Source organism: Pelodiscus sinensis, chromosome 16 (assembly GCF_049634645.1).
Source record: "Pelodiscus sinensis isolate JC-2024 chromosome 16, ASM4963464v1, whole genome shotgun sequence".
Lineage (NCBI taxonomy): Eukaryota > Metazoa > Chordata > Testudines > Trionychidae > Pelodiscus > Pelodiscus sinensis.
This window is the reverse complement of record NC_134726.1, coordinates 13,641,719-13,660,591: the sequence shown is the minus strand read 5'-3', so window position 1 is coordinate 13,660,591 and position 18,873 is coordinate 13,641,719. Positions and strand designations below refer to the sequence as shown.

The 18,873-nt window shown below is 42.8% G+C and overlaps 2 protein-coding genes across 8 annotated transcripts in view; one reads left to right on the top strand and one right to left on the bottom strand.

The window, feature by feature from the left end:
- Positions 1-18,873, bottom strand: part of CIITA (class II major histocompatibility complex transactivator) — a 93,359-nt gene that overhangs the window by 38,053 nt on the left and 36,433 nt on the right. For all 6 annotated transcript variants that reach the window (XR_012896117.1, XM_014572276.3, XM_075899296.1 and 3 more), the window contains exons 2-8: positions 16,742-16,888; positions 12,422-12,547; positions 6,536-6,595; positions 4,521-4,601; positions 3,470-3,529; positions 1,571-1,654; positions 459-605 (exon numbers count right to left, since the gene is read on the bottom strand). Coding sequence is in view for 5 of the 6 variants with exons in the window: in XM_014572276.3 (XP_014427762.3) it covers positions 459-605; positions 1,571-1,654; positions 3,470-3,529; positions 4,521-4,601; positions 6,536-6,595; positions 12,422-12,547; positions 16,742-16,888 (705 nt within the window). In the remaining variant the exon portion in view is untranslated. The remainder of the gene's footprint in view (positions 1-458; positions 606-1,570; positions 1,655-3,469; positions 3,530-4,520; positions 4,602-6,535; positions 6,596-12,421; positions 12,548-16,741; positions 16,889-18,873) is intronic.
- Positions 1-18,873, top strand: part of DEXI (Dexi homolog) — a 118,693-nt gene that overhangs the window by 76,709 nt on the left and 23,111 nt on the right. The gene's annotated exons all lie outside the window — the stretch shown is intronic.

Genomic DNA, 18,873 nt, shown 5'->3' with positions numbered 1-18,873 from the left:
GGTGGGGCTGACAGTAGGGGGGTCAGAAATGACCTTTCCTGGTCTTGCAAAATCCCCCATCCAGGACCAGTCAGACCCCGCAGGTTCTGGACCAGAGAGGTCCAAGCTGTAACTATCATAGAATGAATTAAACAATCAGTTTCTGAGTGCTGCATTCAAAGGGATTTTCACTCTTGCTCTTCCTTGGACTGAGCAGAGAAAGAGTAGTTTCTGAATGAGGAGGGAATCCCTGCCTCTCCATCTTGTGGGAATGAAGTGAAGGGGGTCCAGCTTTAAGGCCCTAGTTGGACAGGAAACAGCTTTCCAGCAGCCCTTTGCAACTGTATGAGGTACAGAGACGCCCTACCAGCATTGTGTGGAGGAGATGGATGCATGCTACAGTGAAGGGTTTGGCAAAGAGTTTTACTGTTTCTCTCTATTGTATAAGGGTAGAAAGCTGTAATTAATACTGTACATACCTGACATCACAACATTTTTTCCATTTGGACTTATATTGGTAACAGAAAACGGCATGTTCAGGTAAGACGAAGAGGTAGAGTTAGCTGGGGAGCAGTTCAGAGGCATTGCCACAAAACTGCCATTGACTGGAGACCTGGGGGACTCCACTTTGAAAAACAAAGAGTATTAAAGGATGTTAGTTTTTTACAAAAGTCAGACAGATCATAGAAGAACTTGCAGCCGATGACATAAGTCACCCAATTAATCAAATTAGCAAAGTATTTTGAGCTGCCAAAAATTGGTACCTGAAGTCTATACTGAGTACAGACTTCATGTAGCACAGCTAATGTGGCTGTAGAAATAGAGTGTATATGTCAAAGTTTCTTCAGGGTCTTCACTAGTTTAAAAGAAGAGGTTCAGAGTTCCTGGCCTGTCTTCCTAAATAGCTTCAGGCATGTAAATATGCAGACTCGGTGTAAATTATTACCAAGTATGAGGTAATGAGCCAATACGATAGCTTGTTGTGCTCAGTTTCCTAGACATGGTCCACTGCCTTATGTGCTGCACAAGATCCAGGAAGCCGCAGATGGTAAGGCCCCACATTTTGGCTGCCTGCCTAGGTCTTACTGGGCTAGTCAAGGTAACCAGGCTTCCTTAGATAAACAATAACAATCTTTCTTTAGACAAATGAAACCATTTCTTGTGCCTGCCTGAATAACAAACTTGGTAACTTATCAGGGGTTTAAAAGGCATCTGTCTTGCATAGAGTATTTGTCCCACAGTCAGGTCCTTCTTGTGTATTACTCTGTGCAGCACTTATTAAAGCAATTAGAAATAGCTTTAAATGTAAGAAATATTTGTCCTTGTTTATTTTGAAATGATCTGCTAATGATGCACAGGTGCAATACTGTACGTTTTGCTGACTGCAACACTTCCAGAATGTTTGGGCTAGTCTCTAGTACATGGTGACAATAACAATACAGTAGGATTTCCTTGGAATCTCAGCTGCACATAATCAATATATAAATAATAAGTAATAACAACAACTGTTTCCATTTTATTTAGAACTTGGGTAAAGTTGCTCTCACTTTATCAAATGCAAAAGGTTACTAAGCATTTTCAAGGTGCTTACCTCTATCCTGGCAAGTGGCTCTTATATTCCCAACAGCTCTGCTGTCTTCTGTACATACTCCTTCCTTCACCCTCTTTGCTGCTTCTGTTAAGATGAAGAGAATGACACTGAGCGCAACCTCTATAAATTCCACACAAATATGTTCTACTTTGTAAAATGTCAGTGTTAGTGATACAAAGTGTGCCTTGGATTGCACACTACTGCCCAGGATCTGAGCCATGAGGACTCTGGGACATCTTTTTGTTATGAGCATCAATAACATTTAGCACTCCAATCCTCAATGGAGGATGTGTGCAAAATACATCCTTCTAAATGCAGGCAGTAAAAAAGAAATTATGTGCATGGTTTAAAGTCAATACTGTGGCTTAATCCATGGGCAATTTATATGTGATCCAGGAGCTTCTGTAAAAATAAGGAATGTGCTACCCAGCTACACTACAAATAGCAGGTAACCATTCATCAAGGACTTTATTAAGTTTTTCAAGTCTGTCAAATGTGTCCCATATGACGGGTGGCACAATTCCTTTGCATTGTTCACAAAACTCCAATAGATACTGGCCCTTTCAAGAGACAGGGCCATGCTTCCTGGAGTAGGAATCCTGCTATCCTATCACTCTCTCACTGGGCTTCTGGACTGCCAACACTGATATGCACAGGCCTTGGAAGCTTGGTACCTGCAAGAATTTCCCTCTGGGAGTCTGTAAGCAGTTTGCAATGAAGCAGTTTCTTCAAAACAATGTATGCAAAGAGGCTCCTAGCACTCAGAGCAATGGATTTTAAACCTAGTGACTTGACTATTTCTGGCCATTTACACAAGCTCCTAGATAGATAGGTTGTAGCCTTGGTGTCTCCCATTCTCTTGGGGACCAAGCTGTAGCCTGCTTACTGCAGACTCTGCCTGGGATCAGTCTGTGTTAGCCTACAGCAGGCAGTAACTCTCCACCACCTCTCCACATCTGCCGGGCAGATCTTTTAATTTGTCAGTGTCCCTAACCCTAACCAGAACCCATATCCTCTTCCACAACCCAACTCCTGCCCCAGCCCAGTAAAAGTGAGTGAGGGTGGGGAACAGCAAGAGATGGAGGGAAGGAGGATGGAGTGAGTTGGATGGAGAAGGGACAGGGCAGAAGATGGGGCATGAATGCTCCATTCTGTGTGCCAGAGAGCAACACAGTGTGCAGGAGATTCTGAGAGGGAAGGGGCGGAACAGAGATGAGGCATACTGGGGTGAGGGGGTGGGAAGAGGTGAGGCAGTGGGAAAGTAGGGATGGTAAGAGGTGGGGCAAAGGTGGGATCTTGAGGGAAAGGATGAAGTAGGGGTGTTGCTAGGGCTGAGCAGAGGTTGAACACCCCCAGGGAAAATTGGAAGCTATCCCTGTGCAACTAATCTAGCACATCCCTTTTGCACACGTGCACACACACACACACACACACACACACACACATCGTAAGAAGTAACACAGATATTTCAGTTTTCTCATCTGCTAGATGAAATCAGAAATGTTTGATTGTATCTCGTAGGCCTTCTGTTGTTAGTGGAGTTCTTCATTCATTCAAACGATGGATGCCTGTGCTTTTGGAACAGTACTATCCAAGTTCTACCCTGCCATCATGCATTTCCAAGGTGTGCAGTACTATGACCACTGATGCATCTAGGAGGTCATAAGTTTGTTACAATATCAATTAAATTTGGGTTTACAGATTAATGGCAGCATATGGCCCCTAACACAACCTGTACATCAAGCTAGATAAACCAACTACCATGCATCATCATATCAATGTATCCAACTTTTTGCAGGTGTGCAGGAGCTACAGTACTTCTGTTTAGTACCCTAATAGCGTGCTGGACATCAGAACAACAGAAAAAGTGCACTCAAAATCCTTCAGCTAATAACTCACCTGTTCTCCTGCATTTGGGCTTGGAAGCATCAGAGTAATTCTCTGCAGTGTTCACGAATGCTAGAAGTAAAAAAGTTTATAGTCAGTGATGGTTGAATCTAGTTTGACAATTTAAGGTTTTAGTGAAGCTTAATTTATACACGTCAAATAAAATGGGGAATTAGCAGGGGCATAACAAGAGTTCTGTGCACTCTATGACAAGCTGACCCTATGGCAAGATCTGCTCTTTGGGGCACAATCTCCCCAAAATTGCACCATTTCATTGCGTCAGACTAGAATTTCCAGTCCCTTCGAATATGTGCTAACTACTTATGCTTAACAATTTATTCCACCTTGTGTTTAGCTGTGATGCTCAGAGTACATTTCCCAGTCCTTAAGAAGAGCTCTGTGTGACTCGAACACTTTTCTCTCTCACCGGCAGAAGTTGGTCCAATAAAAGATATTACCTCACTCACCTTGTCTCTCTAGAAATTCTGAGACAGCTTCAAGCTACCTCAGGAGTGGAGCTTTTTAGTGTATTAAATATGAAGGTCTGGGTTATTTTACTCTGACCCTACATTTTTGAATAACCTGCAGATTTTTGTACAGATAACCCAGAATGATTAGTGGATTTGTTTGGTTTTTTTTTTAAATAAAAAAGAAATAATGCATTTGATACTTACTAAACCATAATTAATAAATAGCAAAATTAGAACATTGCCACAAAACAAGGCTAGAGTTCATAAAAGTTGAAAACATGCTCACAGAGCCATGTTACAAGTCAACAAACTATTGGCAATATAAGGAGCATGTTTTAAATTGGTTTGAATGTCTATCAAAGGAAGAGTGGACAAGTCACACCTGTTTAAGTGGACATGGCTCCTCCTGATTCAGAAGAGTTGCAGCTACTTATGCAAATAAATAATTTGGCATAAAAGGGGCACCAATGCTTCTTTAAAAACAAGTGTTCCTGCCATGCAGGTAGTTTATGATTGCAAGGGAGATGTTTTAAAACACTACAGCCACATAGGTGAATTGCTTCTGGAAGTGCTGCAAATGCTGTTTCACTTACATCGTTTCTGACATTTTTGCTTCTTTATCTCCATAAAACCCTCTGTAGTTTCATTCGACATTTCATCCAATATGAGTTTTCCTATTAAACAAAACCAAATTGTTGCCAAATCTGAATCAATAGGATCCCCAAGGATACTGCAAAGTTAATAATTAAATTCAAGCACCAAATGCAAACAGAGTCTCTTGAAATAAGGCTAAATCCTGTAAATAAAAGATTGGGCATGTATGTGTACAGTAAAGTGTACATCGAAATCTGCACAGGTTGGAACTTCCATGGAAATCATAGTCAGCCACCTTTAGTGAACTTTCTCAGTGCAGAAGATGGTCATGCACTCAAGAGCCTCACTGTTAAATTTAAATGTTTCACAATGTTCTAGTGAGTAGTAGATGGGACTAGAAATCACAGCTCTTGGGTTCTCTCCCAAGCTGAAACACAAACTTGCCATGTGACCATAGCCAATCACTTAAAGTGTGCCTCAGTCATATATCCCCCCAAAAAAGTTCTAAAACACAAAGGCTATGTCTACACTGGCATGATTTTGCGCAAGAACTCTTTCACAGAAGAGTTCTTCTGCAAAAAATCTTCCAGAAGAGAGCGTCTACACTGGCATGTGCCTTTGCACTAGAGATGTGCTTTTGCGCAAGAGCATCCATGCCAGTGTAGATGCTCTCTTGCGCAAGAAAGCTCTGATGGCCATTTTAGCCATAGGGCTTTCTTGCGCAAGAAATTCATGTTGCCTGTCTACACTGGCCTCCTGCGCAAGAATAGTTGCACAAGAGGGCTTATTCCTGAGCGGGAGCATCAGAGTTCTTATGCAAGAAGCACTGATTTCACACATTAGAACGTCAGTGTTCTTGCGCAAGAACTCGCAGCCAGTGTAGACAGGCAGCAAGTTTTGCGCAAAAGCGGTTGCTTTGGCGCAAGATTGCACCAATGTAGACACAGTGAAGGAGTCAAACAGAATTTCTAGAGAAATAATTTGTGTTATCAGTAGGGTTACCATGTTTGAACTTTCAAAAAAGAGGGCACTCCTGAGAAGGCTTGTATCTGTATCAATATCTACCAACTCACGTTGTATAAATGTGTTATACTGTATTAATACACATGAGTTGGTAGATACAGATACAGATACAGATACAGATACAGATACAGATACACACCCTCTAAGGAGTGTTCTCTTTTTTGAAAGTTCAAATATGGTAACCCTATTATCAGAATAAATATGTTGCCAGGTTCATTCTTTAATTTAAACTACAAATACTTCAAACATTGGACACAATCTTGTTTCCCCTGACATCAACAGGAATTTCACTATTAACTAATAAGAACAAAATCCAAGCCAAATATGTACCAAAGCAGGATAAAAATAAGTAATGTAACTTAAAAAATGTTAATAGGAAGCATGTAAACATTGTCCCAATTGTGCAGCTGCTGCTCCATACTACCATGCATAGACCAAGAACAGAGGTGGCCACTAAGTGGTCAGATGCTTCATTTACCGAGAATCCACAGGGCACTGTGTTTGCAGCTCCCATTGGCATGGTTCACTGTTCCTGGCCAGTGTGGGCCATGCAAAGTAGTGGTCCAACCTGTGCTGCTTCCTGCAACTCCCATTGTCCAGGAACAACGAACTGCAGCCAACGGGAATTGCGAGTGGCTAGACCTGCGGATGCTCAGGTAAATAAAGTGTCTGAGGCCCAACTTAATGGCTAGAAGGGACTATCATGGTTATATAGTCGGAGCTCATTATACTTCCCTTTCATAAATTCATCAAGATCAGCCCTTAAACCTGTTAAGTTTTTTGTATGCACTGTTCCCCTTGAAAGGGCATTCTATAACTTCAACTAACTTCTAGACTAAACGTAGTGATAGCCATTTTATATTCAGTTGTTCTTGTCTCAGCATTGGCACTTAATTTAAATAACTCCTCTTGCTCCCTGAAATTTCTCTCTCTGACATATTTATCGAGAGCAATCATATCTAAACTTTACTGTTTGTGTAAAAAATCTTACCAAAAATGTCTTCCATCTGTCTCTCCTGCTGATCTTTGAGCACATATTCTGCTAATCCAGCTAACAAGAAGAGGGGAGAAGAGAACAGTGTGATGGTAAATTATACTGTTCAGAACAAATTATTGTAGATTATTATGACGTATAAAAGTCCAAGATCTGAAAGGAGACTCAGAAATGTATATTAGTTTTACTTATTAAATAAATAGTGTTCAGGACATGCAAAGCACTTGAAATTGGAAGTTAACACAGAAAGTGTTGATCAGGGAAGTATCATTAATAGAAGGTTTTTTTCTCTTTGCCAACCAAAATATATCAGGTAGTCAATAGTGAGTATTTCACCCATGAGATGTACAAACTGTTTCAAATATACTAGCAGGCATATTGTGTGCATATGTGTGTATGAAAGAGAGAGAGAGAGAGAGAGTGAGAGTTTTTAAGTCTCTGCTTGACAAAGCCTTGGCTGGGTTGATTTAGTTGGAATTGGTTCTGCTTTGAGCAAGGGGCTGGACTTGATGACCTCCTGAGGTCTCTTCCAGCCCTATGATTCTATGATTCTATTAGAGAGAGAGGGTATGTCTACACTACCCCGCTAGTTCAATCTAGCGAGGGTAATGTAGTCATCCGCAGTTGCAAATGAAGCCCGGGATTTGAATTTCCCGGGTTTCATTTGCATGAAGCCGGCCGGCGCCATTTTTAAATGCCGGCTAGTTTGGACTCCGTGCCGCGCGGCTACACGCAGCACGGACTAGCTAGTTCGGATTAGGCTTCGGATTAGGTACGTGGAACAAGGCGTACAGCTAGTTCGGATTAGAAGTCTAATCCGAACTATCTAGTCCGTGCCGCGTGTAGCCGCATGGCACGGAGTCCGAACTAGCCGGCATTTAAAAATGGCGCCGGCCAGCTTCATGCAAATGAAACCCGGGAAATTCAAATCCCGGGCTTCATTTGCAACTGCGGATGACTACATTAGCCCCGCTAGTTCGAACTAGCGGGGTAGTGTAGACATACCCAGAGAGATCTTTTTATTTCATAGAAGAATTGTTATTAGTTATGTTTAAAGCAACTTTCACTCCTGTGATTGGGAAGAAGTCACATAAGAGCCAAGCAAAAGGATTCTACATTCACTTCTTAATAAAACTCAAATTGGAAAGCCAATTACTACTTTACAAAAGCAGTAAATTAGGGTTCCCATACACTCTATTGATCTGGTACTATAGCTCTTATTCATACCAGCAAGCTTCACTTACATGAGTGACGACTTATTTCAGTAGTTCAGGTGCTATGGGATCAATTCTGTTCTTAATAAGGCAATAGAAAACTCACATTGCTTTCATTTAGATCAGGAAATGGTCTAATCTAGGGATGGGCAATAATTTTTGGTGGGGGGCCACTCCAAGATTTTGGAAAGTGGTCAAAAGCTGCACTTTTTGTGGAGATGCAGGGTCTAGGATGGAAGTTGGGTGCAGAAGGGTGCATGGGGTAAGGGACTGGGGTGCAGGAGATGTTGGGGGTCTGAGAGGGAGTGGGGGTGAAAAAGAAAGGGGTTATGTCCTGGGTCAGGGAAATGAGGTGCAGGGTCTGGGAGGATGTTTGGGTGCAGGAGAGGATTCTGGCATGGGGGAGAGATGTAGGAGGGGTCTAGGAGGAAATTGTGACCAGGGCAAGGGGTGCAGAGGGTTTGGATGGTGACCTGAGGGAGGGAGTTGGGATGCAAGAGGGGCTCATCCCAGAAGGCATACCTGGGTGGTCGACAAATACCTTTGATGTCGACACCCGCACATCCAGACTATCGTGCTGAGCCGACAAACAGCTGATCAGCTGTTTGTCGGCTCAGCGCGGCAGCCATGTAAATTTAAATGAAGCGGTGATTATTTAAATCGCCGCTTCATTTTACTATGTCTGGTAGCCTAATCTACATGCCTCTGGCGACAGAGGCATGTAGTCTAGACGTACCCTTAGACTCTGTGCTTGTGAGTGGGGAAGCATTGCCTCCCAGAGGTACCTAGGGATGGTGTGTGAATTTCCCAGGTTACTTGGTGGGGACTCTAGCCAGTTTTGTGTGGGATGGATGGAAAGGAATCTCTACTGAAGTGGCCCTGGCTGCTGCTGCATCTACCTGCAGAAGAGTTACACTTATATTTATTGAGATAGGTAATAATCAGACTTATATGCACATTGCATTTATGTATCTAGCATTGTTCATACTAAAAGTACGAGACACAGAATTGCCACTTTGGTGTGACACATCTTATGAACAGTGACTGTTAAACTAATTTATACTTTTTTATATTTAAGAAACTAGCAGACATACCCGGCATTGCTCAGGTCTGTAACTGTAGAAATTAAAAAAAATAATGAAAAATATACATGTATTATTTCAATGACTGTATTTTTCAAAAAAGAGTGCTGGAGAGAGCGTTCAGAGGTGAGGCAGAGCAGGGGATAGGTGGCTTAGGGCAGAGGGTTGGGAGGTGTGTGGGGGCTCAGGGCAGATGGAGGAGCAGGACTTGGGACAGGGGGCTAGGAGGTGGAGGTGGAGGTGGGGGGGGATCACCAGGGCAATCCATGATGGTAGGATGGCGCTGCTCCAGCAGCAACTCCTCCCATGGGGCTGGGGCAGTGCTCCCCTGCCAGCAGGCCCCCCAGTTGCCCTCCACCACTGCCTGCAGGCTATCTGGAGAGGACCAAGCTCTGGAGGGTGCCTCCCCGTTCAGCGCCTCCCCCACAGACTCCAAGCTGTTTAGGGAAGAGAGACTGAGGGAGCTGCCATCCCATCCAGCTGCCCCCCACCCCAATGACTCCTTGGGCCTGCAGGCTATTGGGGGGGGGAGGGGCAGAGGCTCCAGGGGCTTCCCCTCTCCAGCTACTCCCCATCAGCAGCCTCCACCATGGCCTGGAGGCTCTCCAAGGGAGACAGGCTCTGGGGGCTACCCCCCTTCCAGCATCTCCCTCCATGGTCTGCAGGATCTCCAAAGGGGGACAGGCTACAGGTTTGGGGCAGGGGGATCCTTACTGGTATGCAGGCAGGCAAGCTGGTGGAGCCCCAGCCCTGTTGGCCACTCTCAGTATTGCATCCCTCCTCTCTCTGTGCCTCTCCCTTTCCATGTTATAGGAAATAGTCCCATTCCTGGCACTACCCATTTTCCAGGTACAACCAACCCTAACCTGGGTTTAAGTTAGGATAAGAGGAAGCTGCGTACCAACTTTGATGGTCCTAGCTCTTACAATTTAGAAGGAGTTCTTGAACAAACAGATAAATAGATGCACAGACAGATGCACTCTAAAATATAGAGAGAGACATTGCAATTTTAGGTGGCCTGGGGGTAATCAGGATGGGCTTTACTGAAAATAATAACATCTTAAACATATCTCTCTATAAGATATAAATAAGTTTTTCCTGCTGCATGACAGAATAACTTCATCAAAGTTTGGCAAGCATAGCGAGCAGTGGGCGCAGCGCCCTAGTAAATGTTAAAATGTTAACTATAAAAGGGCATGTTTACACTACACAGCTTCTAGTGACAATGCTGTGTCAACACAGCCCTGTCACTAAAAGTTGACATGTAAATACTGTTTGTTGGCACGTTTGTGAATAAAATACTTCTAGCATCCACGAGTGGCTCTCTCTTGCCAGCAGGACAGTGCTCCTGCAGACAAAGTGGAGTTCACATGCACTTGCCACGGAAAAACATTTGTTGTTCGGTGTGCAGGTGTGCATTTAAGCACCTGTGAACTCTGAAACTTTCATCAATCAATTGCAGGTGTAGACATAGCCTTAGACAAAATGAGACTGAAGCAGTCCTGACTAGTTAACTGTGATCAAATTATAACTTGTAAGGTACCATTATATAGAGGAAGGGAAAAGTAAAAACATTCACAGCTAATATGGACCTTCTCCTTTATTATAATCGGGTTCAGACAACCTAAACTGAACAGAAAGTTAAACCCTCAAAAGAGAGGTTAAATTAATGGATTGCATATTGTATTACTGTCCTCTATACATATCAGGGGGTAAGTGTGGGGGGCACATGCCCCCAAATGCCATGGGTGGGAAAGGCAAGGAGCTAGTGAGGACAGAGTCTCTTTGGTTGTCTGCAGAACTAGTGGGAGGGCTGGTGCATGCAGCAGGGGTTGGCAGAGAGGGGGGAAAGCAAAGCAATGTGGTACAGCTTCTGGTTGCATCATTTGGGATTCAGTATCATCTCCCACATAGGGCAGGCCCTATGCATGTGCACATCACAGATGGCTGCTGCTCCTTCACCACAAGTAATGTAAGTTGTTTCAGTGGCAATAGGTAACTTGTCTCTCTCTATATATAAAAAAGATTTTCCTGACATTTGGCAGAATTACATCAGCACTCTGCTCTCATGCTCTCTGGCTGTGAAAGCCCCGCCTCTTATGCCAGGGGTCAGCAACCTATGGCTCCTGAGTCAAATAAGGCTCATTTTCAGCTCCAGCTCAGGCCCCTCTGTTCCTCCATAGCAGGGAGTCTATGCCAGTGCTCCAGCCTCACCTCTCCTCCCCCCATGAGGTTGAAGCACGAATGCTGGTTTCCTGAGGAAGGATGGGAAAGCCCCAAGGCTCCCAGCCAGATCCAGCTTGAATGCGTATTGCCACTTCCCTTCTCCCTCCTCCAGCTGGTGGAACACCAGCATAGGGACGTGTTTCTTGCAGGCTTTCCCCACTGCTCAGCAGGATGGTAATTGAGGGGGCTGGGATTGTAGGGTTTTGGTGGAGGGTGTGTGAGAGGGGGCTGAGGGTGCAGAGTCTCAGCAGGGAGGTGAGTCAGGTGGAGGTGTGGGTTCTTGGCTTGAGGGGGCAAGGCTGGAGTACCCGTGTGGGCTCCCAGCACAGCTCCAGTCCCCTCACACACCTCCTCCTCCCAGACACACAGCCCCCTCACACACCTCCTCTGGTGAGACCCTGCCCTGCCAAGACCCCTCACTCCCAGCCCCCTCACTCAGCCCCTCCACCAAGACCCTGCACACCCAGCCCCTTCACTCATCCCTTCCACCAAGACCCCACACCCCCTGCCTGCTCCTGCACCCTCCTCCCAGCCAGACACCTATCCCCAGCCTGCTCCTGCACCCTCCTCACAGCCAGACACCTATCCCCAGCCTGCTCCTGCCCCCTACTCCCTAGACAGACACCTACTCCCAGCCTGCTCCTGCACCCTCACCTGCTCTTGCACTCTCCCTCTGGCCCAACACCTTGCCCCCAGTCCGCTCCTGTCCCCTCCTCACTGGCCAGACACCTATTTCCATAGAGTGGAGGGTTGGCAAGTGTAGCTCTCATGCTCTCTGGTCATGAAAGTCACCAGGGGCAGAGGAGAGAGAGGGAGAGGGTTGGTGAGTGTAGTGAGCAGGGGGCATAGCTCCTTAGTATTAGTAAAGGAATTTTATCTAACGTGGAAGTGTAAAGTATGAGGTAGAGTCTTTGTGTTTATTTTCCAGGACCTGTTTTTGTTCAACTCTCCCTTTCTATTTCAGCTTTCAGTCTGTGTTTTTTCTGTTGTTTCTGTTGTTTCTGATTTCTGTTGTTCAGCCTCTATGGACTGTGGGTGCCACAATGGGCTGATAGCTGGGGGTGCGTGATGTCCCAGAGGGGAGTGTTCCATATGTCTGGTAGTTCAGAACTCAGGAAGAATGGATTTGAGGTGACTTTTGATCGAAAGAACTGTTGGTGTTACCCTACAAGGAGTAACTAAGCTGATGGAAGCCAGGGTAAGATTTTGTGCATGTGGCCAGGCTGCTGGTTTCAGGCTGCTGGTTTCACCAAAGTGACACAATATAATGGCACTCGGGGTTTTAAAGGGCAAGCAGTGAAGAGCCCCTTACTGATATGGTTAGCCCCAAAACATCACTCACCCCCCAAATAATTTCATACCTATTCTAGAATAAGCTTCTCCTGTATTTGAAAAGAGAGTTTCTTCTTCACTTTCATTGCTTTCTGTTGTATAAAAGACATCCAAATTGCTAAACTGATCATGGCTGTTGGTATCAATTTCAGGATCTAGAATAAAAAAAGAAGTTACAATTATGTCAATGAATGTCATAACCAGGCTGAAGAAATCCAGAATGCAGGACAAGTCAAAAGGGCAGAATTATTACTTCTCTCTGAAGCATTCATTCTGTGATGGTTGTGATAGATGTTGGTTCACTAGGATGTTGACTCCAAGTTAACTCATAGCACAGGGAATGGAAACCACATTTAAGGCTAACAAATCTAATTACAATGCTTAAAACTCTGGGCCTGATTTTCTTTCACACTGGTAAGAATCAGGAAGTAACTGATCAAGTCAGTGGCGCTTCACTGGAATAACTGAGGGCACATCTACACTACAGCATTATTTGGAAATAACTCACATTATTTCAAAATAACAAGGTGAGCATCCACATAGCAAGTGCATTATTTCAAAATTATTTTCAAATAACAGGCTTCTTATTCCAGATTAATAAACCCTCATTTCACAAGGAATAACGCTTATTTCAAAATAGCTATTTGGAAATAAGGTGTGTGTGGATGGCACAGCTGTAGTTATTTTGAAATAATTGGCCTCCAGGATTTCTCATAGCTGCCCTGGTGGCCACTCTGCCCATACCCCTCAGAACTCTAGTTTCCCTTCCCCTGCAGCCTTTAAAGCTGCATCCACAGGTGAAAAACTGCTTGTGGCACAACTCAGGCCCTGCCAGGCACCTGTGCCACATTGCAGGCCCCATTTGAGCTGCAACAGCTGACCCCAGGACTCCCACCAAGCCCCACAGGGCTGCTAATGAGCCGACAGCCAGCTCCCAAGCCCCTGCCCTGGATCTCATTGAGGTCTGGGGAGAGGAGGCTAATCTCCAGGATCTCTACACCAGGTACAGGAATGCTGATGTTTACAGCTGGATGGCTGCAAACTTGGGCCAGAAGGGCCACATGGACATCCAGGAGCAGGTGTGCATGAAAATAAAAGAACTCGGACTGGTCTACCCCAAGGCCAGGGAACGGCACGCCAGTCCTGTCACTTTTATGAGCAGCTGCACTGCATCTTAGGGGGAGGTTGGTCCCTTTCCCCCATCGTCATCATGGACTCTGGCCTGGAGATGCCTGTTGTGAGCTTCCCAGAGGGTGGGGCAAGAAGGTGGACAAGGAAGAAGGCAGCCATCCAGGACATGATGCCCGCCAGATAGGAGGTCTTTTATTGTCTATTGTGTTACATCACTACTTTTTTATTATTTTTATTTTGTTGCAATGGAAGTCAATTTTATACTTTTTTTTTTAAACAAATGTTGTACCACACAATTTTACTATTATGTTTGGGGTATAATTATATTATGAGTACCAATTTTTTGGCAAAGTTCAACAAGATTTCAGTTACAAATATATGTACATAATATTTGTGCCTCAACAAATATTGCAACTGCAAACAAAAATAATGTTTTTTATTCATTATAATTTTAATTTAAAAAAAAATTAATTCAAAGAAAAAATGTAAATGGAAACCTCAACATTAAGGTTAAGATAATATTAACAAAACGACAATTTTTGTATAGATTTTTACAAACTTGTTTTCACTTTTAAATATAATTAGAAGAATAACATAGCAATGTTTAAAAATAGCGATTTAAGCATAAAACAAGCCAAACTTTTTCACAAGGTTTCCACACTGGACTCCCAAGCAAAACACAGCTTCATAAAAGTTTAATACCTTCAAAGTATTTACATACACCTGTTTTAAAAATTCATTTTTAAACAAGGTGTTCAGCACGGGAAAACAATACACCACATAGACAATTGTGAGTATCTATTTTAGCAGTTAAGCATTATTTTAGAATAAAATAATATTAATGCATCTCAAGTAAAAAATCAACGTTTATGCAACAATTGCAAAAGTTTAGCTTGTATTATAAAAGACATGGTCCTTATTACATTAAAAGCAAACTAAATTAATCCGTTTATTAAATTTGGGTTACTAAAACAAAGTTCATGCAAAACAAAAAACTTTGATTATGTTAACTAACTTAAGCTGTTTAAGGTTTCATCCTACAGACCAAAGACACCAGAAGATATTATACTACAAACACACCAGAAGATAACAGAATACAGTGAAAAATGCCTAAGCATCAATACAAGAAAAATGATGTGATTTATAAATGAGAGACTGTTCACCTCAATCTACCATATATGGACAATTAAGCTGGCAGTCATCTAGAAATTATTGTTAGTTAATATAAACTTGGCTACTGTGTAAAACCAACTGTTTTATTGCCGTGTCACTGTATTGTTGTATTATTGCTGTACACCATTTGCAATGTGCATAACATTGGTAAACTGTTTAAACAACACGGGTAAAAATCAACATACAAATAGCAGCAAAAAATATGAAAAAAAGAGAAGAACAATTTTTTTTAAAAAAGAAAGAAATTAAGTTGCATAGAACTACAAGTTGGCTAAACAAATTCCCTGTTAGAACTAGTCATAATTTGGATTAGGGACATTGTACCTTAATTGAGACACACGTTCAAAACAATTTTGTTCTGTGTCTGGGTACCAACACTAAATCTCAACACAGCAATAATTAATAAATAGGTAACTGTCCATTCAGTGGGTTATCTGGAAGACAGCATCTATAAGAAATAATTGCATCTATATCAACTACTGGTGTATCACAGAACATTGCAACTAGTGGAACAGAGAAGCTAGCCATTCCTGGCTCCTGTCCAGCAAAGCTCATCCCAGAATGAGACAACCAGCAATAAGGGTAAACTATAATATGAATGGATAGTACTAATTACAGTACAAGACATTTATATAGAGGCCTTATTTGTAATGTCATTATTCCAAATTTCTGTTTTGTTTCTCATATATATAATTTTATAGGACACAGTATAACTATGCCTATTATAATATTCCAAAACATTCAGCGTGCTATTGATAATAATACAGATGGTAAGTATAAATACCCTAATAGGAGTGTGTTGCTATCATGCCACCACAACATCAAATCACAGTACCAAATTGGAAAATAAATTATTATTAATTATTATAAAATTATTATAAAGTTGTGTCATATGTACACATACATACTACACATATATGCCCAATATACACTACAAGTATATATATACCATATCCATATTAATTTTTTGAGAATGCTTCTAAATAAATCACAAAAGTACACTCCTCAGTCATGGTCCCAGGGTCTATCATAAAGGACAAAACACAGGTGGCAAATAAAATCTGAGCATCAGTCATACAAGGAATGTGCAGACTCAGGAACAGACGGGGCATAAATGTGTGAACAGTAAAGTTTAGCCCACTGGGTCACCTTCAGTCCACACATTATGCTTTTCCAGGATGATGGGTAAAAATCCTCCCCAGAAAAAACAAAAAGTGGGGGAATGTAGTAAGATGAGGGCCTGAAAAATCACATATCACAGGCCAGGTATGAGTCCTAGACAGCAATGGTGACGACTTTGCTAGTATAAAGCAAAGTTAAGCTGTGAGCAAGAGGCAGGTCTGCTTAAGGAAGTTGGCAAGAACAGGGCTGATATTACAAAAACACTCATATCTAAGAGGTACTAGGCACCAGGCTATAAGTACGTTCCAGAGGGGTCATAACAGAACACTTCATAAAGAAACATCTTAGTACCAACACACATCCCACAAATAATATACAGACCAACCCAGGTTCAGGATCAGGTCTAAACTGACAGCATGATGGATAGTGACTGACCCCCTCCCCCTTTTGTATGAGGTAAGGGGTGGTAACGAAGCAACAGGAGGTGGCAACCTGCCATTACAGGCGTGATGTGTAACTTGTTTGTATCTGTGTATAAAAGAGTACCCCAAACAATTGTCTTTGTCTGGCTGAGGGGGCATGCTGGGTCCATAGTACTGTCTGAGATATTCCATTTTCATGGGCACATATGCATAGTGGCGCAGTGGCAAGTCTGTTCTCCGATGATTATTAATGTACTTTCCTTGACAATAAGCCTGGCCGTGTGCTTTTAATCCTTTTCTGGTTTGTGGTCTTTAGAGGCTCTCTCGGAGTCTGTCATGTTGACTAATTGTACATGCTAACGTGTTAGACAGGGGAATACCCACACACATGCAGCCAAAAGTTAATCATCAACGGATCAGAAAACTTGTTAGGAACCCATCAGGAATGCCTGACTAACAAATTCTGGACTAAACAGGAAAACAATTCATTGCATTACTAACCTATTGAAAGTTCGTTTTCTTCATCTTCATTAGATAATCTTGTGTCCAAGAGACTGTATAGATGTAATGGATCGATATTGCTGTGCAGCAAATCAAGAAAGCTATTTTCAGTCAAAACTGCTGAATCCATGGTTTGTCTTTTGCTACCTGAAACCAAAGCACAAAATGGTAAACATCCATCTACTTTATTCTGTTAATCAATAGTTTATTATGGCATCTACCATTGAATCTACTCTAAAGCAGGCAGTGCTGAAGTCTGTAAAACAGAATGCTGCTTATTTAAACAAGAAGGTTGTAGCGGCCTGTTTATCTTTCACTTTCAAAAGTCATATCCTAAAAGCACTGAAATCTGCTACTTTTACCATAACTGCAAGCACTGAAATATTAAGATGGAAGGTACTATAGAACTGCTGCACTAGTTCAGCCACCTGGGTATTGTGTGACCTCAAGAGCGTACAAGAGGTGTAACACACACAACATATAGATTTTTGCACAGGGTTCTAAAATACCTCTGCTATTTCTTTAACAGACTGAGAAATGCACAGATGTATGCAACAATAATAAACCCTGCACACATTTCCCTGCCTCCATGTATTGCAACTCCGAAGCATGCCTGGGGCTGGGAGTTTGGGTACTCCGGTGGTGGTGTGCAGGATGTTTCTACTGCAACTCATGATTTCACTTCTGTACTATGGATTGAAAGAGATGTGCAGGCTATTATGTCCTCAGGTTTTCCATGTTGCCCTCTGTGCAACTGTTATAGGAAGGGGGTACTGACCAGAAAAAACAGGGCAGAGCTGCCCAAGTAGTGTATATGTTTTATTAGCAGGGCTAACATACCTTCAAATTAAATGACTTGCTGGAGGGCAGTCTACCCTGCAGCTTTGAAGGAAGGAGAAACAGAAAGAAAGAGGAAAGAACAAAGATCATGAGTTGGAAGGGTTCAGGGGAGGGGAAAACACAGAAAAGACTTAGAGGTTTCGTGATGAAGGACACAGCTGTAGAAGGTGGTTCACTCACTTCATATGGCAGTAGCATTTTTCAGATAACGTGTCCCCTTAGTGCAGCAGGAAGGGGATACAGACAATGATGAGAGATCTAGGTTTTGAGTATTAGGAAGGGAGAAGTAGGAAGTTTTCTAAGCATAGGTTCTGCCTGGGTGGCTGGTTTTCAAATAGCAGGTTTGAAGCATGCAGAGGCAGGAGCAGAGAGAAACGGTGCACTCTTCTGTCTCACTAATCCCTATGCCCGGACCAGTCACAACTTGTGTTAAGTATAAAAATCTTTTCACAAGACTGCTAAAAACTGTAGGATTTGCAGTTAAGCAACTTTAAATCCAAACACTAACTCTAAGTACTAGTCTCACCACTACATGTTTTCTTTGGGGGAACCGCCTCCCCTCCAAACCCTGGCCATTAAAGGAAAGTATTCCTAATTTGCTTCACAGGCTAGAGTAACAATAGATGAATTGGGAAATATCCCTTTAAATAGTTTGGGAATCCACTAGTGAGCCTCCCTATGTTGAGGCTTATCTACACTCACCAGGGGATCAGTGCTGTGGCAATCAACCCCCTGGGTGTCAATTTATCAGGCCTCGCTAAATCAACCACCAATCACTCTTTTGTCAACTTCACCCATACTCCACTGGAATGAGAAACATAAGGAAAGTCCATGGAAGAGTTTCTCCTGTCATCCTTCCGCAGTATAGACACAACAGTAACTAGACCTAAGGTATGTCAACACAACTATGGTATTTCCACATCTGGAGGGCATACATTAGGTTGACTTTTCCCCCACAGTGTAGACCTATCCATATGTTGCAGAAGCCAAGAAAACCTGCCAGAGCAGCAGTATATATACGTAGCTAGGCTTTGTGTGTTTACACATAGTTAGCAAAAACTGTCATCTGGAACTGGACTGCGTGTGCAAGGTTGTCCCTTAATGCTGTGTAGAGTTCAAATACAACTTGTGATGCTTGTGGCTCTTTAGACATTGAAACTGGTGCTTGACCTAACAAAGTGGAAGTGAAGTAGTTATCTCTACTTTCACTGAAAACAAAAAGTGGCAAGTTAAGAAAATAAAATGCAGATAATTAGTGGATTCGCAGAGTGTGCTGAATGTGAGAGACAGCT